This window comes from Anarrhichthys ocellatus, unplaced genomic scaffold, assembly GCF_004355925.1.
Source record: "Anarrhichthys ocellatus isolate YVR2014 unplaced genomic scaffold, GSC_Weel_1.0 scaffold164, whole genome shotgun sequence".
NCBI lineage: Eukaryota > Metazoa > Chordata > Actinopteri > Perciformes > Anarhichadidae > Anarrhichthys > Anarrhichthys ocellatus.
The window spans coordinates 194317-220129 of record NW_022280194.1 but is presented as its reverse complement, the minus strand read 5'-3'; the positions used below and the strand labels follow the sequence as shown (position 1 = coordinate 220129).

Genomic DNA, 25813 nt, shown 5'->3' with positions numbered 1-25813 from the left:
CACACGGGGATGAAGAGGAGGATTAAAACACACGGGGATGAAGAGGATTAAAACACACGGGGATGAAGAGGAGGATTAAAGCACACTGGGATGAAGAGGAGGATTAAAACACACGGGGATGAAGAGGAGGATTAAAGCACACTGGGATGAAGAGGAGGAGAAGAAACTCCACAGCTGTAGTGTACGCAGACATTTTTATATTTATTTTTTTCAGTTGCCGTTTCACTGAACAGCAACTGAAATCCCTCTATCCCTCTATGAGTGTACATACCGCTGTTATCCCTCTATGAGTGTACATACCGCTGTTATCCCTCTATGGGTGTACATACCGCTGTTATCCCTCTATGGGTGTACATACCGCTGTTATACCTCTATGGGTGTACATACCGCTGTTATCCCTCTATGGGTGTACATACCGCTGTTATCCCTCTATGGGTGTACATACCGCTGTTATCCCTTTTCCTCTCCAGCGTACAAAAGTTGAATCTATCTGTCCAGGTCTAAACCTGGGGGTCTGAGAAGGCCAAATCAGAAGTTCACTGTGTCCTTCCAGTTTGTATTGTTTGACTATCTCATTCCAAATGTTCAGTGAATCTTCTAAGATGGAATGTTCTCCCTTGTGGTCAGTATATTCTGTTCCACCAGCCTGGCCTGAGGTTCAGATTTAGCTCAATGTGTTTCCATCCAGCTTGATACTCCAGTGAGAACCAGTAGACGATGTATCTCAGTTGAGCTGCGTAGTAGTATTCTCTGAGATCTGGCAGTGCTAGGCTTCCGTTTTCCTTGTCTATTTGGAGTGTCTTAACTGTTACGCTTGGCCTTGCGCCTGCCCAGATAAACTGGATATCTGTTTGTCCCGTGCTGTAAACTGAGGTTCTGGGATTCTGACTGGTAGTGATGAGAAGAGGTAAACATTCATTTTCACCACCTCAACTCTTGAACTAAAGTCCAGTGCTAGTGTTGACCATTTTGTTCTATCTTTCTGTATCCTATCGTTTATTATATTGTAGTTTGTTTCATATATTTTGTTCATTTCCTGAGTGGTTAGCACTCCCAGGTATTTTATTGATTGTTGTTACGTTCCCCTTTTTGGCATCTAAGGGATGCAGGGAGTAACGGTCTTTATTTCCCGAGGAAAGAGAGACGATGACGGTTAACAAAAAGAGTATTTATTGGAAAAAGGCTAGCTGCTTGCACGGCAGCAAAAGAAAACAGTTCCTTATAGAAAGAAAGCAACACTATACACACAACAGCCCACACGGCTGGAACAAAGGTGCAACACACACGCAGCTCCACCACTACGCGTTGCCCAAGGGTTGTCAGCTCACACGCACAGCCTCACTACTGTGGTCTGCCCAAGAGATTGTCCTTCCGGAGCTCCTCTCCTCTTATCCACTGCTGATCGCGATTGTCCGCAGCCGCGTCCAATCAGCCGCTGCAGCTGGCATCCGGGACAGAGGGTGGCGCTCGAGAAGACACTGAGAGAAACCAGAGGGAGAGCAGAAACACAACACGGCACGTAACAATTGTGCTTCCCACTTCAGTTTATATTTCTGCCTAATTGCCTTACTTGGTACGTAGTTAAGGGAGTACCTGTGTTTTGGTGATGTTCAATCATCCGACCATAGTCAGCCAAAATTGTCATAAGTTTGGGAATTGTTGAGTTGGGATTCTGGAGATGGGTAATAATGTCATCTGCAAAAAGTCACATTATATGTTCCTCCTTTGCTATATTGATCCCTTTCAGCTCTTTGTTCTGTCTGATAGCCTGAGCCAGAGGCTCTATGAATATTGCAAAGAGGGAGGGGCTAAGGCAGCAGCCGAGTGCCTCTAAACAGCTTAAAACTACCTGTCAGATGTCCGTTGATCTTTATTCTAGCGGTTGGGTCTCTATATAAAGATTGTATGCACCTAATGAATTGGTTATTAAAACCCAGCCTCTCTAGCACTCTGTACAGAAAAGACCAGCTGACTCTATCAAACGCCTTCTCTGCATCCAGACTGACCAAAGCTGCACTTACATGTTGTTTGTTAGCCTGTTCTATAATGTGTAGGGTTCTATAATGTGTAGGGTTCGTCTGTTTGTCGACCTTTTATAAACTGTCTGATCTTCATTTATTAACTCTGGTCGAAAGAGTTCCATTCTGTTTGAGATTATCGATGTAAACAGTTTATAATCTACATTCAATATAGAAATTGGATGATAAGATTCACAACATTCTTTATTTTGACCTTCTCTTGTGACGACTGATGTCACGGCCTCTTTCTATGATGGTGTTGCAGCTTAGCTGGGCACTACAGGACGAGGTCTTCTCTAAAGAAGTCACTCTCTGGACATTTATTGGTTTTCAACTTACTAATTGCTAAGTCTAAGTTCTGTTCTTGTGATGGGGCCGTTAATTCATCGTTTTGTACTTTTCCTCTGGAAGGAAGATCTAATGATAACAAGTATTGTTTAACGTTATCTTCATTGACAGCCTTAGGCTGTCAGTATGAGGTTTCGTAGTAATCTTTAAAGGTTTTATGAGTTTCTTCTGGTTCATAGGTTTTTCTTATTAGTTAAAGGTCTGATCTCGTGCATTGAATCAATAATTTGTTGTTTCCTGAGGCTGCTGCTAATATTCTTGTTGCTTTCGGTCCCGATTCATAAAAAGTTTGTTTTGTGAATCTCAATTTCTTTTATAGTTCGTCATTCAAGATGTGCAATTTGTTTTTTAAATATTTTATCTGGTTTAAATCCTTTGTCCCCATCTTTGTGTTGTTGTTTCTCTAGTTTTCTCTAATTCATTGTATTTTGTCCTCTTCATCTTATTTCAGTATTCTGTTCTTGAGATCAGTCTCCCTCTCATTGTTGCTCTAACCGTGTCCCATACAATGGGGGGGGCGGCGGCGGCGGCTATCAGCCATTCTTCTCATCTTTTATGCAGTCACTCATTCATTTCTTAATCTCATTCACAACAGTCTCATTATTTAAAATGCTAATATTTAGGCTCCATAATCTCTTCAGTCTGTTATTCCAGTAAATAGTGAAATAGATTTCATTGTGATCTGATACATCTGCTGATCCTATTGAGCAGTCCTTCACCTGCTGTCTGTCTGTCTGTAGTGTCTGTCTGTAGTGTCTGTGTCTGTCTGTAGTGTCTGTGTCTGTCTGTAGTGTCTGTCTGTCTGTCTGTAGTGTCTGTGGTGTCTGTGTCTGTCTGCAGTGTCTGTGTATGTCTGCAGTGTCTGTGGTGTCTGTGTCTGTCTGTAGTGTCTGTGTCTGTCTGTAGTGTCTGTCTGTCTGTAGTGTCTGTGGTGTCTGTGTATGTCTGCAGTGTCTGTGGTGTCTGTGTCTGTCTGTAGTGTAATCTGGAGTGCACCTGATGAGTAGCTGAATAGTGAGTAAAGTCTTTTTCTCGTGTGTGGAGGTTCCTCCAAACATGGAACAAACCCTCTTTAGTGTCTTACTGAAGACATCGAGGTCTGTTGACTGACGGGATTTATGTTTTTTTGTACTTGTTTAGAATTGTGTTCCCGTCTCCAGCACAGACAAACATTCCTTCACTTTCAGAAATGGTTGTATCAAATAGTAATTTAAAGGATTGTCTATCACTCTCTGGAGGGGCGTATATATGAACAGATGTGAGCAGAACGTTATCTACCCTTCCTCTGATGATTATATATCTGCCCTCTCTGTCTGTATATGTAATGAAAGTGACCACAGACTGGTGTGTCTGCCCCGTGGTACCGAGGAGGCCTTTGTCCCTCCAAAGTTACATCTCTCAGCTCATCGATCAGCTCATTGATTCGCTGAAGTCCAACAAGCCCCTCCTCCTTGGCCTTTGAACTGTTGTTCTGATCTTAACTTAACACCTCAAGCAGCCCCTCCCCCCCCCCCCCCCCCCCCCTCTCTTACAGGCACTCCAACACACTTCTTGGTCTAAACTTCCATAAGTAAATGCATTGTAACATATAATATCCATAATTAGGAGCGCTTTAAAACTTAAATTCCTCACAGGAGTCTGCAGGCCTCTGCCTCTGTTCTTACCTAGAGACACAGAGGTGAGATCTGATTGGATAAAAGCTCTACTTAAAGCAAGCTGCACTGGAAGCAGAGCAACTGAGGAAGACAGTAGCTGTGCAATGAGAACATAAGATAATGGGGAAAATATTATAATACATGTAGTGTATTTAAGAAGAAATATTAAATTATAAAATAGATATAACTTTGTGATTGTGTTTAGGCCAGCAGAGAAGGCCTTGCAGGCCCTGACGGCCCCCCACTGGTAGATTATCACAATAATCGTTATAACTTTTGGTACAACAGTGTCCAAACTCCCGTCTCAGGTCCTCAGTCCTCCAGAGTAGGAGTGTACCTGGATCACAGAGCAGGTATTCTGTCCTTCTACAGCGTCTCTGAAACCATGACCCTCCTCCACAGAGTCCAGACCACGTTCACTCAGCCTCTCTATGCTGGACTTCGTCTTTATTGTGATGAGACTCAGCTGAGTTCTGTAAACTGAAATAGACAGAAGTCCTTTCAGGGTTAAACTCTGTGTTTGAACTCTTCAACTCACTTTGTCTCCATGTTTGTTGCTGACAGCTGATTGTTGTGGTGTTTCTTCACTGCACAGAGATCAGCTGTCAGTCAAACATTATGGGTGGTACTTTGACATCTTGTCATCAGTTGTTGTGTAAATGTTTGAGTTTCTTTAGGTGGAGCTCCTTCCTGTGTCTGTTTAGCCATGGAGGCTATCACTGCTCATGATGATGTTTGTTTACCTGAACGGACATTTCTCTGCATGAAGATGTGAACTTCTCTGAGCTCTACATGTCTGATGAATATTCGTATTGATGTATTAGTATGTTGTTGTTTATCTTCACTGCATGGGTCTTAAGAGAGAAAACAGCAGACCTCCTTCATCCTCCACACGTTCTCTTTGTGGACATCTGAAAAGAAATCTATGGTCACATTGACTGTTTGTCCAAACCAGATGTTGTTGTTGTTGTGAGGTATTAAAGATATTAAAGATCATTAAAGATATTAATGATCCTGATCATAATCAATAAGGAGATCTTTCATTCTTCTCTTTTATATGTTGACATTCTGCTCAAACTCACTGATTGTGTGATGAAGTGAATGTGAAGATGAAATCATTGAACAGACTTTACTGAAGCTTCACATGACAAAGAAACCAACATGAACAAAGTCTGTTCTTCTGCTCTTCATTCCAGGGTTTCATACCAAGCTGATGGACAACACGTCACATGACATGTCACGCTCACATGAGAGTTAAAGACAATGTGTTCATTCAAATATCTACTAGATGTTGACAACACGCTATTTGTTTGTGACGTTATTGAGGTCTGAATTAGATTTTTATACTTTAATACTAAACACGTATAATATATTTAAATGATTAATATGTGTTACATTTTGTAATCCGATTACACTTATCAGAGACACTTGGAGGTCCACCCCCCGAAGGTCACCACATTGAGTCTCATGACGTTGGATCCTAAAAACTTCATAGAATTTAATGAGAAAACTTTTTTTATATTTCACGAACATTTTTGCATTTGCAGCAGCATGAAGTCACTTATGTATTATTCATTATTGTAGATGAAGATGAAATAAATAATGTTGATGCAGATAATATTTCTGATTCAGAAGTTGTGAAAGTTTAAATAGTTTTTGTTTTGATCGCCAGATGTCTCCACTCGACATGCTATTTGTTCCTGTATTTGATGAAGTCTCATTTTAGTTTTTAAACTTTTATATTAAACATGTATCACATGTTTCTATGAATGAAATAAGATGTGTAAAATGTTCTAAGACAACACATTAAACCACTTCTTCACCACTACCATTAATCATTATGATCATTTTCATTTCTAGTTAATCATTTTATTGTTGACAGAATTCTAAAGAGCAAATTTCAAATTAAAATAGTTATGATGAACACTTCACTGTGTAAAACCCAGAGAACCGGATGTGACGTGTGGAAGTGATGGTGCTTCAATCCATACATGTTTAAAAGAAACATGCAGGGAAAAGCCGCTTAGAATTTTGTTTTGGCACAAATTTGTAGTTTTAAATATCTAAAACGTTTCTCTAACCTTTTATTTTGAAGGCTAATCACCAAATCGGGAGTGTTAAAGTTCTATTTTAGTTTATTTAAATTCAACAAAAGAATAGTTACAATCAAAAAATAAAACAATAACAAAAGAGCCAGGACATGTGACAACAGACAAAGATATTAAAACACATTTTATTGTCTTGATAGCCTCTAATAAAGTAGTTTCACTTATATATAGTGTCTTAAATGTTTAACTTACATTTATGGATAATCATGATGATCAAAAGTATTTTATCGTCATAAGTGGGTCTTTTATTCTGAAGGCGGCGAACGTTAAATCGTCATAAGTGGGTCTCTTTTATTCTGAAGGTGACCGGATGCGTACGGCGGCTCGCTGGGCTGTCCGCGAACACTCCGCCGCTCCTGCTTACGATGGGAGACGTTCTCTGTGAAGAGCTCGAGGAGGACTTAGTTCACTTCTCAGTGCACGACCTGCCGGCACGAGGCTATGTCGTCATGGAGGAGATCCGACGTCAGGGGAAACTCTGTGACGTTACGCTCAAGGTAAAACCGACGACGGTCGAGGCCGGAGTTAGCCTGTTAGCTAGCTGGCTAACAGCCTGTCAGCTAACAGTGTGTAGCGTTAGTTGCTAATAACATGCTAACAGTGTGTAGCGTTAGATGCTCATAACATGCTAACAGCGGATTATTAAAACAAGCTAACGTGACGTCAGAGGCTACTAGCTCAGCTGACATTTGACCCCCCGACTGTCAGGTTGTCATGGTGATCACAGAGTCGATGACTACAGGTGTTTCCGGTCATTTAAAGTTCCTAGAGTGGGTCTACTTTGTGTCTCTGAGCTGCTGCGGAGTGATACGAGACTCACTGACAATAGAGCATCAGCTGTTAACAAGTATTCAGATCCTTTACTGCAGTAGAAGTACTAATACCACACTGAGAAAATACTACTGCAGAAGAAGTCCTGCATTCTAAACCTGATTGAAGTAAAGATATGCAAGTATTAGCAGCAAAAGTATAATTATTTGAAGTACTTTGCCGGTTGAACCAGCTCTGTGTCATTACAATGTGGGTATTAATTTAAATGATCAATGATCAACAGAGGCCCCTGCTCTTATTAATGATTCATTATACCCTTTATTAAAGACAACATCACATACAGTATATATAGAACACAGTAAGACAGTCAAAGTACAACAGCAACAAATAACAAGGACAGCTCTTCAGTCAGAGACGCTCGACTGTCTGTAAAGGTGAATACAGTTTGTAAAGTACACTGTGAGGCTTGCAGGTGAGAATACTTGTATGAATATATTCCTGTCCTCCTGCAGGTCGGGGATCATAAGTTCAGCGCTCACCGGATCGTGCTGGCGGCCTCCATCCCGTACTTTCATGCCATGTTCACCATGGACATGGTAGAGTGTAAACAGGACGAGATCCTGATGCAGGGCATGGACCCCAGGTAACCAAAGACCAGTACCCACAGACAAGTCTGAGACCAGTACAGATTCTAACCAGTCTAACCAGTGCCTGTCTCCCTGCAGTGCTCTGGAGGCTCTGATAAACTTTGCGTACAGCGGCCACGTTGCCATCGACCAGCAGAACGTTCAGTCTCTGCTGATTGGCTCAAGCTTCCTGCAGCTGCAGAACGTTAAAGACGCCTGCTGCTCCTTCCTGCAGGAGAGGTCAGTGAGACGCCACTGCACACGCTCAGTACAGTACGAGTTTATATATACAGTATGTTAACTACAGTACGCTTTGACTCATCAGAGTACTAGTTTATATATATGTAACTACAGTACGCTCTGACTCATCAGAGTACGAGTTTATATATATGTTAACTACAGTACGCTCTGACTCATCAGAGTACTAGTTTATATATACAGTATGTTAACTACAGTACGCTCTGACTCATCAGAGTACTAGTTTATATATACAGTATGTTAACTACAGTTCGCTCTGACTCATCAGAGTACTAGTTTATATATACAGTGTGTTAACTAGAGTACGCTCTGACTCATCGGAGTACTACTTTATATGTTAACTACAGTACGCTCTGACTCATCAGAATAAGTTTATATATATGTAACTACAGTACGCTCTGACTCATCAGAGTACTAGTTTATATATATGTTAACTACAGTATGCTCTGACTCATCAGAGTACTAGTTTATATATACTGTATGTTAACTACAGTACGCTCTGACTCATCAAAGTACTAGTTTATATATACAGTATGTTAACTACAGTACGCTCTGACTCATCAGAGTACTAGTTTATAGATATGTTAACTACAGTACGCTCTGACTCATCAGAGTACGAGTTTATATGTACAGTATGTTAACTACAGTACGCTCTGACTCAGAGTACTAGTTTATATATATACAGTATGTTAACTACAGTACGCTCTGACTCATCAAAGTACTAGTTTATATATACAGTGTGTTAACTAGAGTACGCTCTGACTCATCAGAGTACTAGTTTATATATATGTTAACTACAGTATGCTCTGACTCATCAGAGTACGAGTTTATATATATGTAACTACAGTACGCTCTGACTCAGAGTACTAGTTTATATATATGTTAACTACAGTATGCTCTGACTCATCAGAGTACTAGTTTATATATACAGTGTGTTAACTACAGTACGCTCTGACTCATCAGAGTCCTAGTTTATAGATATGTTAACTACAGTACGCTCTGACTCATCAGAATACTAGTTTATATATATGTAACTACAGTACGCTCTGACTCATCAGAGTACGAGTTTATATATATGTTAACTACAGTATGCTCTGACTCATCAGAGTACTAGTTTATATATACTGTATGTTAACTACAGTACGCTCTGACTCATCAAAGTACTAGTTTATATATACAGTATGTTAACTACAGTACGCTCTGACTCATCAGAGTACTAGTTTATATATACAGTGTGTTAACTACAGTACGCTCTGACTCATCAGAGTCCTAGTTTATAGATATGTTAACTACAGTACGCTCTGACTCATCAGAATACTAGTTTATATATATGTAACTACAGTACGCTCTGACTCATCAGAGTACGAGTTTATATATATGTTAACTACAGTATGCTCTGACTCATCAGAGTACTAGTTTATATATACTGTATGTTAACTACAGTACGCTCTGACTCATCAAAGTACTAGTTTATAGATATGTTAACTACAGTACGCTCTGACTCATCAGAGTACTAGTTTATATATATATGTTAACTACAGTACGCTCTGACTCATCAGAGTACGAGTTTATATATATGTAACTACAGTATGCTCTGACTCATCAGAGTACTAGTTTATATATATGTTAACTACAGTACGCTCTGACTCATCAGAGTACTAGTTTATATATACAGTGTGTTAACTACAGTATGCTCTGACTCATCAGAGAACTAGTTTATATATATGTTAACTACAGGACGCTCTGACTCATCAGAGTACTAGTTTATATATATGTAACTACACTACGCTCTGACTCATCAGAGTACAAGTTTATATATATGTTAACTACAGTACGCTCTGACTCATCAGAGTACAAGTTTATATATATGTTAACTACAGTACACTCTGACTCATCAGAGTACGAGTTTATATGTTAACTACAATCATTTAAAATGTCTGACTTACAAACCAAACCTTCATATTTAAGTATGAAATACAAAATAGATGGAAGTCCTGTGCTATATGATACATTTAGAGTGGACCCAAGGTTGTAGATGTGTTTTAAAGAAGTAAAACATTTTTTAAGACATTGTTACAAATCAGAAATATTTCCATGAATCTGAAGACTTTACTTTAAACCTCTGCCTCTGTAGGTGTTCTGCAGCTTTCAATCATATTATCCTCACCAGCAGATGTAGTTGCGGATTTAGTGTTGAAAATGTTCTATTTGTCTCTCTGTCTGTCTGTCTGTCTGTCTGTCTGCTGCTCCGTGGTGCTCAGATTACACCCTAAGAACTGTCTGGGAGTGAGACAATTTGCAGAGACCATGATGTGCACGACTCTGTACGACTCGGCCAACAGTTTTCTCCATCAGCACTTTGTGGAGGTTTCTGTGTCCGAGGAGTTTCTAGGTCTGAGGACGGAGGAGGTTCTGGAGCTGGTCGGCTGTGACGAACTCAACATTAAAGCAGAGGAACAGGTGAGACACCTGAAGCCGTGAGAGAGAGACGCACCTGTTCAATTTGTGCAGGTGTTTGAAGAATATTGAATGTGTTGTACCTGTGCAGGTGTTTGAGGCAGTGCTGGCCTGGGTTCATCATGACCAGGACCTGAGGGAATCGGTGCTGCCGGAGTTGCTGTCAAAGATCAGACTTCCTCTGTGTCGACCTCAGTTCCTGTCAGACAGAGTCCAGCAGGAGGAACTGGTACGTTGCTGCCATAAATGCAGGTGAGACAAAACAAGCAGCTTTGCTGCTATGTACAAATAATATGTTGCTCATGCCAACCCCTTGTTAATGCCTGAAATTTAAGTTTGCCTGATGTTTCAAAAACCAAAAAAAATCCCTAGTTTTTCACTGGTAACTCTGACTCTTGTCTGGTGTCTCTGACTGTTGTCTTTGACTCTTGACTGTTGTCTTTGACTCGACTTTTGTCTCTGTCTGTTGACTGTTGTCTCGGACTGTTGCCTCTGTCTCTTGTCTCTGACTCTTGACTGTTGTCTCTGACTGTTGTCTCTGACTGTTGTCTTTGACTCTTGACTGTTGTCTTTGACTCTTGACTGTTGTCTTTGACTCTTGACTGTTGTCTTTGACTGTTGTCTTTGACTCGTGACTGTTGTCTTTGACTATTGACTGTTGTCTTTGACTATTGACTGTTGTCTCTGACTGTTGTCTCTGACTGTTGTCTTTGACTCTTGACTGTTGTCTTTGACTCTTGACTGTTGTCTTGGACTGTTGTCTTTGACTCTTGACTGTTGTCTTTGACTGTTGTCTTTGACTCTTGACTGTTGTCTCTGACTATTGACTGTGGTCTCTGACTCTTGCCTTTGACTGTTGTCTCGGACTGTTGTCTTCGACTCTTGACTCTGAATGTTGACTCCGACTGTTGACTGTTGTCTCTGACTGTTGTCTCTGTCTGTTGTCTCTGACTTTTGACTGTTGTCTCTTGTCTCTCACTATTGACTGTTGTCTCTGACTATTGACTGTTGTCTCTGACTTGTCTGTTGTCTTTGACTGTTGTCTTTGACTCTTAACTGTTGTCTCTGACTGTTGTCTTTGACTGTTGTCTCTAACTGTTGACTCTGACTCTTGACTTTGACTATTGGTTTTTGACTCTTTACTGTTGTCTTTGACCCTTGACTGTTGTCTCTGACTCGACTGTTGTCTCTGACTGTTGTCTTTGACTCGACTGTTGTCTCTCACTATTGACTGTTGTCTCTGTCTGTTGACTCTTGAATGTTGTCTCTGACTGTTGTCTCTGTCTCTTGTCTCTCACTATTGACTGTTGTCTTTGACTCTTGACTGTTGTCTCTGACTGTTGACTCTGACTCTTGACTTTGACTCTTTACTGTTGTCTTTGACCCTTGACTGTTGTCTCTGACTCTGACATTGACTGTTGTCTCTGACTCTTGACTGATGTCTCTGACTGTTGTCTTTGACTCGACTGTTGTCTCTCACTATTGACTGTTGTCTCTGTCTGTTGACTCTTGAATGTTGTCTCTGACTTTTGACTGTTGTCTCTGTCTCTTGTCTCTCACTATTGACTGTTGTCTCTGACTATTGACTGTTGTCTTTGACTGTTGACGGTGGTCTCTGACTCTTGTCTTTGACTGTTGTATTTGACTGTTGTCTCTGAATGTTGTATTTGAGTCTCGACTTTTGTCTCTGACTGTCGACGCTGACTCTTGACTGTTGTCTTCGACTCTGAATGTTGTCTTTGACTCTTGACTCTAACAGTTGTCTCTGACTCTTGACAGTTGTCTTTGACTCTTGACTTTGAATCTTGACTCTGAATCTGCTGTGTTTCCTGTTTCCTGTCAGAGATCTGGTGGATGAAGCTAAAGATTTCCACCTGATGCCAGAACGTCGTCCTCATCTTCCCGCCTTCAAGACCAGACAGAGGTGCTGTACGTCCATCACAGGACTCATCTACGCTGTGGGAGGACTCAACAGCTCAGGTACACAGATCACCTGTGCATCTGTCTGAACACACCTGTCTGAGGCTGCAAGGAACGATTATTATTTTATAAGTCGATTAATCCTTTGGTTAACTAACCAATAGAATAAATCTAACCTCTACCATTATTCTTTCAACCTTTTGTTTGAGTAATGTAATATATAATAACTAGTGCTGGGCAAGTTAACGCATTATTATCGCGTTAACGCATTAATTAATTAACGCCGACAATTATTTTATAGCGCGTTAACGCATTTTTTTATTTTGAAAGTCTGTTGCTCACTGGCAGCGGTGGAGGAATGGAGACTACTGGACATCGCTGCGGTAAAGTCAGCAGACACTCAGATCTCCGTGGTCAACTCATCAGACACTTACATGTTAGTGCACCTATATGCTGACATTCACGGCATTTAAACGGCACAGATCGGGAGCGAGCGAAGGACTTTGAAAGTTAGCGGAAAGATTAACGTGAGACAACATCCGGTTTCTTCAGACGAACATCCGGTTTTCAGAATAAGATGCCAACAAAGTATGAATTATATTCACATTAAGTATAAAACATGTTACCTGCATATCGTGAGTTAAAGGGAAAATACACCTAAATTGTGGGTAAAGTGTCTTTATTCTTTGATCGCTGGGTCACCATCATCACCTCTGAGTTACAGCATTATATTGATGAACAGTAGAGCTGCATTCACATGCTCTGACTGTCATGAAGACACAACACACACATGTAGATGAAACATGCTGAAACATGTTATTCATGTTGCACAGCAGTGGAATGTTTCACACACAGTCACACACTGAGCACAGATAGTGAAGAGATAGAACTGCTGCTGTGTGAAGAGAACACTGCTGCTAACAACAACCTGATGTGTTTAAAGTGTTTACACCAAATGTTATTGACCTTTGTTCATATAGCAGTACTTTAAAATAAAAGTGCGCAATACACTACTTTTGAATTCATTATTGAACTTTGCCATAACAATGAGATTAATCGTGATTAAACATTGTAATCGTTGCCCAGCACTAATAATAACACAATATTGTACATCAGAGGTATTCAAATTAAATGAGGTCCAGTTAGAGAGAATGTCCTCATCAAAGGTCCAGAACAATAATGTCTAATTTGTTCTATGATTTAGTCCCATAAATATTGAAGAAGCCAACAGTTTTAATAACGTCTGTATGTCAACAACTGACAAATCAAATAAAGTTAAATTGAATGATATCTAAACAGTATTTATTGTCAGATTTCAAATGAACTCAATGAATTATAAATAATAAATATGTGCTGGATTAAAAAAATAAAATACAAAATAGAAAGTTGTTAAAAAACCTTAAAATACAGTACTTAAATAAATTTAACTGAATTGTCTTGTAGCTTCAAATTCAGTTCATTCCGGGTGAAGTAATGATATTATATTTTTCTTATCTTCTCATAAGACTTTATCAATAGTTATTAAACCACTTGTTTCAGCTCTATTCCTCTCTGTTAACATCTTTGTTGGACAGTGAATTCATGTGTCAGGATTCTGATCATATTGGGCTCTTAGATTGTTTAATATCTGTGACTTCATTTCAGATGTGAGTGGGTACGTTTATTTAAAAAAGTTATGCTTTGTCTCTTACTTTAATAGCATTAATATGCATGTCCAGTTTCTCACGTCTCTAATTTTCCAATAACGCGGACATGCAGACACGTCTAAAACAAACGCTACATCTTGCTTTCACCAACTTTTTTTTTTCCAATTCCATAATTCAACCCTTACAAAAGGATACAGAGAAGATCAGAAATACAATTACTAATTAGTTAATGTAAATCCACCTTAAGTTTTATAGGTCTATGTGCGCATCAACAAACTGCTTACAACTGATGACTTATCAGCAGTTATGCTACACATCGGAGCGTTCCACGCAAATCAGCGTATTTTAGGTAATTGAGTTGATTTAGTTCTATACCGGTCTCAGTTCAGAAGTTTAAATGACTGACCAATCACAGGTTGTGTGATGTCATCTCAGATGATTTGATTGGTCCTGACAGCCAGTGTTTTTCTCTTCAGGTGACTCCTTAAACGTTGTCGAAATGTTTGATCCAATTGGGAACTTCTGGGAGCGCTGTCAGCCAATGAGAACGGCTCGCAGCAGAGTGGGCGTGGCAGTCGTTAACGGGCTACTGTACGCCATTGGTGGATACGACGGCCAATCACGTCTTAGCACGGTGGAGGTTTACAACCCGGAGACGGACAGTTGGACACGTGTGTCGAGCATGACTAGCCAGCGCAGGTCAATACTCCGATCAATACACGGTTCTGTACTGATCCTGAAACAGTAGAGGACTAATAACACGTTGTCATCCTCAGCGCCATGGGAACGGTTGTGATTGACGGTCATATCTACGTGTGCGGTGGCTACGATGGAAAATCATCTCTGAACTCTGTGGAGTGTTATTCTCCAGAGACCGACAGGTGAGTTACCTGATAGACGTTAGCTTCATGCGGGGGCCTGACGCTAGCTTCATGCGGGGGCCTGACGCTAGTTTCATGCGGGGGCCTGACGCTAGCTTCATGCGGGGGCCTGACGCTAGCTTCATGCGGGGGCCTGACGCAAGCCTCATGCGGGGGCCTGACGCAAGCCTCATGCGGGGGCCTGACGCTAGCCTCATACATGGGCCTGCTGTTTAATGGTATTAATTAATTAAGTATTAATAGTATTGATCTGCAGGTGGACGGTGGTGACGGAGATGAGTGCGAGTCGGAGTGCTGCTGGTGTGACGGTGTTTGACGGACGCATCTTTGTCTCTGGCGGCCATGACGGTTTACAGATCTTCAACACGGTCAGTTTGATTGACGAGGGTTCAGGTTAAAAAGCTCTAAAACTGTCTAAATATATAAATGTGTTATAAACTTGTTGGGGGTGAAGTGTGAATGTGAGGCTCCACCTCCAGAAGAGGCTGTTGACATAGTGGGCCGTGATCAGAGCCTCTATTGTGGAGGCGGCTGCTATCAGTCGGTAAACATAAGAAGGCTCAGGGCTCTCCTGAAGCAGCAGTCAGGGACCCGTTCCCCAGAAGCCAAAGCAAAAACCCGTATATGGGAGGAGTTTGGGGAGACTATGGAGAAGGACTCTCAGTTCTGGAAAACCGTTAGAAGACTCAGAAAGAGTTCATCAGAGGAGGAGAACTGTGGACCCACACTGAGGATATTGTTGAGAGTTCCTCAAAGAACCCAAAGAACCCGACCAACAGGTCCTCCACGGTTGTTGAGGTGTTTCAAATGTAAAAAAGAGGACCAGTAAAGGGAGCATCACACTGCTCCGTAGATATATAAATGTATTTAATATAAATATATAAATGTGTTTAATATAAATATATAAATGTGTTTTAATATAAATGTGTTTAATATAAATATATAAATGTGTTTATTATAAATATATAAATGTGTTTAATATAAATATATAAATGTGTTTATTATAAATATAGAAATGTATTGACTCTAGATATATAAATGTATTTAATACAAATGTATTAATTGTCCCCCCCCCCCTCCAGGTGGAGTACTACAACCACCACACTAACCGTTGGCACCCAGCGGCGGCCATGATGAACAAGCGTTGCCGTCACGGAGCGGCCGCTCTGGGCAGCTTCATGTACGTGGCGGGGGGGTACGACGGCTCGGGCTTCCTGAGCGGGGCCGAGGTGTTCAGCTCGGCGGGGGGGCAGTGGAGCCCCCTAGTGGCCATGAACACGCGGCGCAGCAGAGTGTCGCTGGTCTCCACATCAGGACGTCTGTACGCGGTGGGCGGCTACGACGGGCAGTCCAACCTCAGCTCCGTGGAGATGTACAACCACGACACCGACCGCTGGACCTTCATGACCCCCATGGTGTGTCACGAGGGGGGGGGTCGGGGTCGGGTGCATCCCACTGCAGCCCGCCTAAACCCCTAAGCCCCCCCAATCGGAGGCCGGGGATTCTATTCCTTACTGACGGTTGCAGGCGGGAAGACGACGCCCTCCGCCGGCACTCGCTGAGCTTCATCGGTACGACGGTCGGGCTCAGACCTGCACACTGAGGCCGGCCCTGTGGGATTATGGGTAAAAACGGTAGAGCTAGCCCGTGGACGATCGCTGCTAGCATTGTGCTATAAGAGAGCGTGTGGACTGATTAATGTTCAATATTGATTTTATACAACAGGAAGTCACTTCCTCTTGGAACAGGATGAGCTCACTGGACTGTTTTATTGATCGACTGTAATCAGAGTGTGATTGAAATGGAGCTGCAGACACACGGAGAAGACTCAACAAGTCTGTGTTCACGAGACAAACATTTAAATTAAAAACACAAAACTGAACTCTAAGCCGAGTCCAATCCTTCAGACTGACGTTAGTCTGCTGGTTATAACTAAGCTAAGCTAATGTTAGCTTGCTAATGTCCACCATGTGTTCATGCTAACGTTACTTTGGTTGGCTGGTGGTTTAGACGTCGGGGTGAAGATGCGCGTTAACTTTCTGCTCCTCCTGTCGTTTACATCACAACCTTTTATTTTGAAGGGGACCTCAGTCGTTTCCTTTGCTACATGTTATAAGCTCAGTCTTTTATTTTGGAGGAAGTCAAAACATGTTGCTAAGTCGTTCTCTTTACAGTCAGTTTACATGTTGTCTCCACGGTCATGTGTGAGACTCAGGCCCAATCCCAATGCCCCCCCTCACAGACTCACGGACTTTGAGGCGAAGTCCGTGAGGGTTTAGTTCTGTCTGTCAAATCATTGAGTGTTTGAGGCTCTGGCAGACATTTTGTTTTCTTTATGAACCCTTAGCATAAGGGAATTACCCACAAATCATTGCAATGTGACGTTAAACACGGGGTAACCAGTGGACGCATGGAGACGTAACAAAAAGGTAAACAAAGAGGTCGGATCAGTGTTTTCAGCCTGGAGTATTACATGTACTCAGAAACATTAAGGGTTAAAGATGGAACATTAAAACATGAAATCAGAAGATATTTATTTATTTATTCATCAAATATTTGATTTTGTCATTGAAGCCATTTTGACAAAAACGAGTAAATAGATTATCTGAAGTTACCTCATCTAGTGAGGAAAGAGCCTGAAGACGTTCACATCAGGGAGTAAATAATATACAATAAATACACACAACTATACATCATATGTTTTGTTGTTTTTATGGTAAGGTGATATGTCCCGTTCATATTTCCACCATCTCAAGCCCTCACAGTCTCTCACTCACCCACTCACCAAGTGACCTCAGTGAGTCCTTGAGGGTTCAGGGTCTGAGGGTTTAGGGGGGACGTTGGGATTGGGCCAAGAAGTCACCTTGTCTGTTACAGACCATAATATCCTGTCATGTGACCATGGTGACAGTTTCCTGATGATGCTAGAGGAGGGTTCATCCTCTGCAGAGCAGGAACCGTCATAATGTTAGATGGACATCGATGAAAGTTAGTTAATAAGCTTTTTAAATACAACTCACACCATCAATATATATTTGATTCATTTACTAACCTTTTGGATTTGCATAATTTAAAAATGTTTCCTACCATAGATCCACTTACTGGAAACCTCCCAGAGCTTTCTACCTGCTGATGAAGTCCATGAACATGAGATGAAAGCTCAAGAATGAATCTAGAAGTTTAACGTCAGATTAAATCATAATGAACAAGATGAAGTGAGGTTATTGATTTGTCGCTCTGCAGCCGCCGTACATCAGCAGTGATGATTTATTGATGTTGTGGATCAATAAAGATTATTCAGATTAATGATAATATTCTGATGTGTGTGAACGATGCATGTTATGTTTCAGACATAAATCAAACCATCGAACTAAAGTCTGTTTAAGAAACGTTCTAATATCTGTTTGAAAACTTTTATTTTCATTCAGAAACATCAACAACAAAAGAAGCAGATTATTGATCACAGATGTCACATGACACTGTGATGTCATCAGGTCAAACACCTGGATTTATTCACGTTCAAGTGACCAACTGACATCTCCCAGGTGTGTGTCTCACAGGTAACTCCAGCAGCTGAAGGAGACCAATGGAAAGGTGCCAGGTTCTAATGGTGTGTTCATGTCATGTTGGAGTTATCGGACTTTTCTAATTTAACGTGGCTCAGTTCACACCAGAAGCCTCTACACTCTAGACCCTTTCAGGTCAGGTCCTCAGGTGTTTTGGGAACTGGTTTACCTGAGGACTTCTTCTGATATCACACCACATTCACACTTCTGCTGCAGGTTCTCAGCATCACTCACTCAGGAGATCATGTAGCGACTGTGGCTAAGTGGATAGCAGGGCCGTCTTTTAATCAGAGGGTTGGCGGTTCAATCCCCGGCTCCGGCTCTGCTAGTCGCATGTCGATGTGTCCTTGAGCAAGACACTTAACCCAAAATTGCTCCCGTACGGTGTAGAAATGTGATAGAATCTGAATTGTAAGTCGCTTGGATAAAGCATCTGCTAAATGACTGTAATGTCCAGGAGATCATGGAGGTCCTGGAGGTCATGGAGATCATGGAGTAGCAGAAGCACTGGTGGCCCTGGTGCCCCCTCATTAATGTTTACAGTAAATAAAGGATGGGTTTATGGGTTAATCTTTGACATTTTTGGCCTCAGACGGTTTGGTCACATGACCCTGGTCTGATGGTGGACTCACAGGTTCTCTGTTGGCTGGAAGCGGCTCTCCTCCCCGTCCAGGATGCCGTGGTATGCTCCGATCTCCTGCTCCAGACGCTGCTTGTTGCTCAGCAGCGTGTCGTAGTCGCGCCGCTGCTGCTCGATCTCGCCGTGCACGTCGTGAAGCTCCGTCTCCAGCTTGGCCACCACCGAGCCCAGGTTCTGCAGCTCCATGTCGTGCCAGTGCCGGGCGTCGCCCAGCGAGTTCTCCAGACCGCGTCTCTGTAGGACGACAACAGACACACCGTGAGGCGATTCTGAGGTCCGTTATTGATCGAATTTATCGATCGAGCTCATTCGTGTCTCACCAGCGCTCTGATGGACTCGGTCTCGGCCTGCAGACTCTGGATCTTACAGCCAGTGTCGTTACACTTGGCCTTCAGCGCCTCCACCTGCTCCTCCTCCGGACTTAGTCTGCTGCTCACACACTGCGCCTGCAGCAACACACACGGTGTCAACACACACCTTAAAGGACCAGTGCCACGTGAGAGGACACCTGTGCAGGTGAGATGTCCTTACCTTACACTCCAGGTAGCTGTCTGTCTCGGCTCGGTTCCTCTCCGTCACCTTCTCCCAGTGGCTCCTGATGTAGGCCAGGATCTGGTCCAGACTGGTTTCTATGGGAGCGTCAGGTTCATCCACCTCAAGTCCTGCCATCTGACTGTAGAGGACTCGCACGTCCTGTAAGGACAGACGGACAGGTCACATGAGAGACGGCCGGGAAGTAGACGGGTCACATGAGAGACGGCCGGGAAGTAGACAGGTCACATGAGAGACGGCCGGGAAGTAGACAGGTCACATGAGAGACAGATGGGAAGTAGACGGGTCACATGAGAGGGCATCAGAGAGGCCAAGCGCAGATACAAATGGCGCATCGAGGGACACTTCGAGAACAATGACCCCCGGAGCATGTGGAGAGGTATTAAAACCCTGACTGACTACAAGAGCAGCACCACACAGATCAGTCAGGACAGGGAACTCCCCGACACCCTAAACCGCTTCTTTGCCCGCTTTGATAGACAGCACAGCGGAGCAAGAGCTGAGAAGACCCAGCCCAAGGAGGAGCAGACACTCTTCCTCCAGCACCACCAGGTGAGGTCCGCTCTGAGGAGGATCGACATCACCAAGGCAGCGGGACCGGACAAAGTGTCGGGCCGCACACTGAAGACCTGTGCCGACCAGCTAGCAGAGGTGTTCACTAACATCTTCAACCTCTACCTGCAATAAGCTGCAGTCCCCACCTGCCTCAAAGCCACCACCATTGTCCCTGTCCCGAAAAAGACCGCAGTCACCTGCCTCAACGACTACCGCCCAGTCGCCCTGACCCCAGTCATCACGAAGTGCTTCGAGAGGATGATACTATCACACATCAAGGACGTCCTCCCAGCAGACCTGGACAGCCACCAGTTTGCGTACCAAGCAAACAGGTCTACGGAGGACGCGGTCTCCATCACTCTTCATATGGCCCTGTCTCACCTGGAGCACCCTAACACATACGTCAGGATGCTCTTCATTGACTTCAGCTCTGCCTTCAACACCATCATCCCCCAGAAACTGGTGCATAAACTCAAAAACCTTGGACTTTCTACATCACTCTGTTCATGGATTCTGGACTTTCTCTCAAACAGACCACAGAATGTCAGGATAGGGAACCTGACATCAACAACCACCATCCTGAACACTAGTGCACCGCAGGGCTGTGTGCTCAGCCCGGCCGTGTGCTCAGTCCGGCCCTCTTCACCCAGGACTGCTCCCTCACCTATTCCTCCAACACAATAGTGAAGTTTGCTGACGACACCACTGTGGTGGGAGTCATCTCCAACAATGCCGAAACGCACTACAGACAGGAGGTCCAACATCTGGCTGAGTGGTGCTCGGACAACAACCTGGTCCTGAACACCACCAAGACCAAAGAAGTGATAGTGGACCTCAGGAGGTCCAGGAAGACCACACCCTCTCCACTCTACATAAGTGGGGAGGAGGTGGAGAGGGTGGACCGCATCAAATTCCTGGGGCTCCACATTACTGAAGACCTCACTTGGTCCCTGAACACATCACACCTGGTGAAGAAAGCCCAGCAGAGACTCTTCTTCCTGAGGAAGCTAAAACAAGCTGCCTGCCCCCTGAACTTCTGGGAAAGTTCTACAGAAGTGTGATTGAAAGCATCCTGTGTCAGTGCTTTACTGTGTGGTATGCCAGCTGCACAGTAGAGAACCGGAGGGACCTGGCCCGGGTGGTTAGAACAGCACAGAGGATTGTGGGAGTCACCCTGCCTGACCTGGACACTGTGTACGCTGGCCGCCTCCAGAAGAAGGCCAGAAACATCTGTACAGACATCACACACACGGGTCACTCTTTGTTTGTTCCACTGCCATTAGGAAGAAGATACAGGACCATCAGAACCCAGACTAGCAGGCTGAGGAACAGCTTTTTCCCCAGAGCGGTTTCCTACATCACCCCTCCACCACCACCCACCACCCCACCCAGCTCACACCGGACAGTGCTGCGGTGAAACACTTTAACAAAGCACCTTTTTTACTTTGAAGCCATTGATGCCTGTGTTTTATCTTGTATATATTTATTTAATGTCTTGTTTTAAATCAGACATGTCTTGTCTTAATGTTTTTATACACTTTTTAACTGTTGCTGCTGTACTGACTGAGTCGCCAACTTAATTTCGTTGTATGTTTTTACATTGACTATAATGACTCTGTCTCTCCGTTCAGTGGTTAACTGAGGTAAAAGCCCGATGAACCTGCTCGTGGTTGGTCTCCAGGTTCCGTAGCTGAGCTCTCATGTTCTCCATCAGCTCCTCCAGCTCGGCCTTTGTCAGGTCGGCGTCGTCGATCACTTTGTACAGAGAGCTGATCTCGTCCTCCACCGCCTTCCTGAACGGCTGCTCGTTCTCAAACCTGCATAACGAGGTACACGTTACTCCTCCTACTTAAACCTGGCCTAACTCGGGTCTACTTAAACCTGGCCTAACTGGGGTCTACTTAAACCTGGCCTAACACGGGTCTACTTAAACCTGTAAAACCTGCAAAAAAGTCAACAGGAGTGTGTGTGTGTGTGTGTGTGACTTCTGACCTGTCCTTGAAGTCCTCAGCGTTGGCCTGAACGTTCTCCGTCTGCAGCATCAGCCGAGCGTTGTCCAGGATCGCTTCACTGACCTGCAGGAAACCAGAGAGCTGAGAGCCGCTGGAGCCAGCAGGGGGCAGCACACACACACACACAGTGAAACCACGGTAACACAGACACACACACAGTGAAACCATGGTAACACACAGTCAAACCACGCTAACACACACACAGTGAAACCATGGTAACACACAGTCAAACCACGCTAACACACACACAGTGAAACCATGGTAACATCACTGTGAGACTGAAGGAAACCTGAAGACAGACGATTCTTTTGTCCTCATGGACGTTCATAGATAATGATGTCGTGTTTCATGTCTCACTGAGTTCTGAACCTTTAGAGGGACTCTTAACCTCCTTCATGATTTGTGTCTCTGCTGACAAACTACGACTAACTTCCTGTTGTTAGGACACCTGTCCTCACATGTCCGTTTACGTCCTCCCCACCTGTCCTATACGATAGGGCTGTGCATTGGCAAGCATGTTATGACTCGCATGAACTCTATTTAATTTCACTTACTGTTTTATTTTGTCATTCACATACACATGCTTCATCAGTTACTTTACTTCCTGCCTTTGTTTAGTTTTCCGTCTGTTTTGTTCCTCACCTGTGTTCCAGTAGCTCATCAGACCTCTTCTGTATTTAAACCCTCAACTGTTCACCTACCAGTTGTCAGGTTGTCTGTCATTTCCTTTTGCCGTGTTCACACCAAATGTTAATCGCGTCATTCGCACCGCCGGTCTCGCCGGGACTATTTGTGTTCATTCACGTGAATCGTGCTGGATGCGCCAGAGAGGGACCGTGGCTTATCGCCCTGGAAATCGTTCAACCGCCCGCAATCAACTATGGAAAAAATAACCTCTATTTCTGCTTTGTACTTGTTGTGGAGGTTCCAGATATCACGGGAATCTAAACGCCGTCATATCTGGTTCATAACAGTCCGGAGGAGCTCCGTGGATTTTATCGAGTTGTATTCACTATGTCTAGTGAGCCACATGTCGGCTGTTTACTACAGCTGTATGAACACTAAATAAACTGATTTGGTTGTGATTTAACTGCAATAAAGGGACAAAAAGGGACTCCGAAATAACTACGTAATGATGCCGATTTGTAAAAAGTCTGAGTTCATGTTTAGTTAGTTTCCGCAAGGTTTACACACACACATGTATACACATAGTTTGGTCCGGTCTCTATTGATATGAGGTATCGTAGAGCTCTGGGTGAACACAGACGGCTACAGTATTTATTTCCTGATTCAACAACGGCAGGACGTCAGTGATGACAGGAGAAACATCTCAACGCTGCTAGGCTATTGCGCCGCAGCGCCACGCCATTTTTTTCACCGAAGTTGAAAAATTTCAACTCGCGCGATGAGACTGGAGTGACGCAAATTTGCAACTCACCATTGCAAATTTGCGTCACTCCAGTCTCATCGCGTCTGTGCATAGACTTTGTATGTAATCTACTCACGCGAATACATCCATCACGGGTCTACACGATACATCCATCACGGGTCTACACGATACATCCATCACGAGTCTACACGATACATCCATCACGGGTCTACACGATACATCCATCACGAGTCTACACGATACATCCAACATGAGTCAATATCCATCATCATACATCATTCAATTTAAAGGACATTTTAAATCCGTTTAAAGCAGGATTCATTTTTTTACATATTGATAGTAGTCGCTGACGTAGCAATAAATTACCATTAAAGAAGTTATCGCCATCGTGAGCTATATCGATATCTTTGCACAGCCCTATACTGCACTCCTGCACTGCATATATTGCACTCCCCCTCCCATGCTCACTTATCTGTAGACCTCCTACCCAACCCGTCCTCACCTGTCTGTAGACGTCCTCACTTGTCTGTGGACGTCCTCCCCCACCCGTCCTCACCTGTCTGTGGACGTCCTCCCCCACCCGTCCTCACCTGTCTGTGGACGTCCTATCCCACCCGTCCTCACCTGTCTGTAGACGTCCTCCCACTCCCTCCTAAGTGGCCCCCAGGCTCCAGCGCTGGATGCTTTGCGGTCCAGAGAGAGTCGTATCTGTTCCTCCAGCTGTTGGTTCAGTGTCTCCAGAGCTCTGACTTTGTCTCTGTACTCCATCAGGCAGCCGTTCAGTCCGGCAGCTGCGGCGCCGTGACCCGCTGCCCGGGGCAGCACCGGCGCAGCGCTGCTCCTCATCCCCTGAAGGAATACGCTGCTGATGCCCAGAGCACGTCGGGACACCCGCGTCCCCAGGCAGGAGGCCCCTCCCACGGGGGGGGCAGAGCCCACGGAGACACCTCGGGGGGCCGAACCGATCCGCCCGCCGGAGGACGTGGACGGTCGCTCGAAGGACGGCTGTCCCAGGAAGGATGAGCGGCGTCGGGGCAGAGGCATGATGGTCAGCAGCTCAAAGGGTCAAACCACTCACAGCCGCTCGCTCCGGGATTTATGGGAGGACGGAGTTCTGGAAACATGGCCGCCTTTGTTCAGGAGGCGTTTGTGTTGCTGCTCCAACAATTCTCTGTTCTCTGATTTCAGCTGCATCAGCAGAGGGGGGGTCAGGAAGAGTCCTGAAACAGAGAGAGGTCTCACACACACACACACATGTACACACATGCATACACGCATACACACACATATACACATACACACACACTTATATCTAATCTAAAACAACAATTAATATCTATTGTTAGTTTCATAGTTTGTGAATATGTGTCTAATGTCAATAAAGTTTATTGAATTAAATAGAAAATTTAAAGAGATTTCTGATGTTGCCATCACAACAAACTATTTTAATCAACCACGTGTGATTGAGCAGATATCTTCAGACAGGAAGCGGTGAACGCAGCAGGTGAGACAGATTTAATCTGAAGAGTCAACGTTTCACAAACACACAACTTCTTCTGGAACATTCTGTGTCTCTGTCTGTCTGTCTCTGTCTGTCTCTGTGTCTCTCTCTGTGTCTCTCTCTCTGTGTCTCTCTGTGTCTCTGTCTGTCTGTCTCTGTCTCTCTCGCTCTCTGTGTCTCTGTCTGTCTGTCTCTGTGTGTCTCTCTCTGTGTCTCTGTCTGTCTGTCTCTCTCTGTCTCTGTGTCTCTGTCTGTCTCTCTCTCTGTGTCTCTGTCTGTCTGTCTCTCTCTCTGTGTCTCTGTCTGTCTCTGTGTGTCTCTCTCTGTGTCTCTGTCTCTGTGTCTCTGTCTGTCTCTCTCTATCTGTCTCTCTCTCTCTGTGTCTCTCTGTGTCTCTGTCTGTCTGTCTCTGTGTCTCTCTCTGTCTCTCTCTCTGTGTCTCTGTCTGTCTCTGTGTCTCTCTCTCTGTCTCTCTCTCTCTGTGTCTCTGTCTGTCTGTCTCTGTGTCTCTCTCTGTCTCTCTCTGTGTCTCTCTGTCTGTCTGTCTCTGTGTCTCTCTCTGTCTCTGAGTGGAAGAGTGGAGGAGCTGAAGGAGCGTGGTTTTGAGAGTGATACTAGCGATTTTTCGACATTTGTCTTCACTGGGTAATGTTGGGTGAATGAAGTAGTTTTTGATAAACTGTAAACGGAATTTAATAAGAAATAAAGATACCTTTAAACCTCTCTGTCTGTCTCTGTCTCTGTCTGTCTGTCTCTCTGTCTGCCTGTCTGTGGTGTATTGTTGTCTCACCAGTTTCACTTCTCTTTCTTTCACATTTTGTTTTTCACTCATGACCTGAACATGAAATCAAACCACAGACAGAAAAACAGATTTCAGGTTTTGGTTTCTGCTGACATGAAAACATGAAT

General features: G+C 43.8%; 2 protein-coding genes across 2 annotated transcripts; one reads left to right on the top strand and one right to left on the bottom strand.

The window, feature by feature from the left end:
* The first annotated feature begins 6494 nt into the window (after positions 1 to 6494).
* On the top strand, positions 6495 to 16978 carry klhl18 (kelch-like family member 18). The gene is given in 11 exon segments (XM_031878129.1): positions 6495 to 6626; positions 7413 to 7543; positions 7626 to 7766; positions 10046 to 10244; positions 10333 to 10493; positions 12085 to 12221; positions 14284 to 14506; positions 14584 to 14688; positions 14945 to 15056; positions 15771 to 16115; positions 16117 to 16978. Coding segments are annotated over 11 exon segments (1728 nt in total). The 3' UTR covers positions 16159 to 16978.
* Positions 16979 to 18634: 1656 nt separating this feature from the next.
* Positions 18635 to 24548, bottom strand: bfsp2 (beaded filament structural protein 2, phakinin). Its single transcript, XM_031878146.1, has 6 exons — positions 24028 to 24548; positions 21994 to 22076; positions 21662 to 21818; positions 19426 to 19587; positions 19215 to 19340; positions 18635 to 19128 (listed from the first exon to the last, which is right to left on the bottom strand). The coding sequence occupies exons 1-6, from the start codon at positions 24445 to 24447 to the stop codon at positions 18883 to 18885; spliced, it is 1194 nt and encodes a 397-aa protein (XP_031734006.1). The 5' UTR covers positions 24448 to 24548; the 3' UTR covers positions 18635 to 18882.
* Between the last annotated feature and the right edge of the window lie 1265 nt (positions 24549 to 25813).

Excerpts from the sequence above, each read along its gene's own strand:
- bfsp2 (XM_031878146.1), bottom strand. The coding sequence starts at position 24,447 with ATGCCTCTGCCCCGACGCCGCTCATCCTTCCTGGGACAGCCGTCCTTC. Across the intron at positions 22,077-24,027 it reads GGGAGGACGTCTACAGACAG|GTCAGTGAAGCGATCCTGGA; the intron begins GTGAGGACGGGT and ends GGTTTCCTGCAG. Across the intron at positions 19,341-19,425 it reads ACAGCTACCTGGAGTGTAAG|GCGCAGTGTGTGAGCAGCAG; the intron begins GTAAGGACATCT and ends GTGTTGCTGCAG.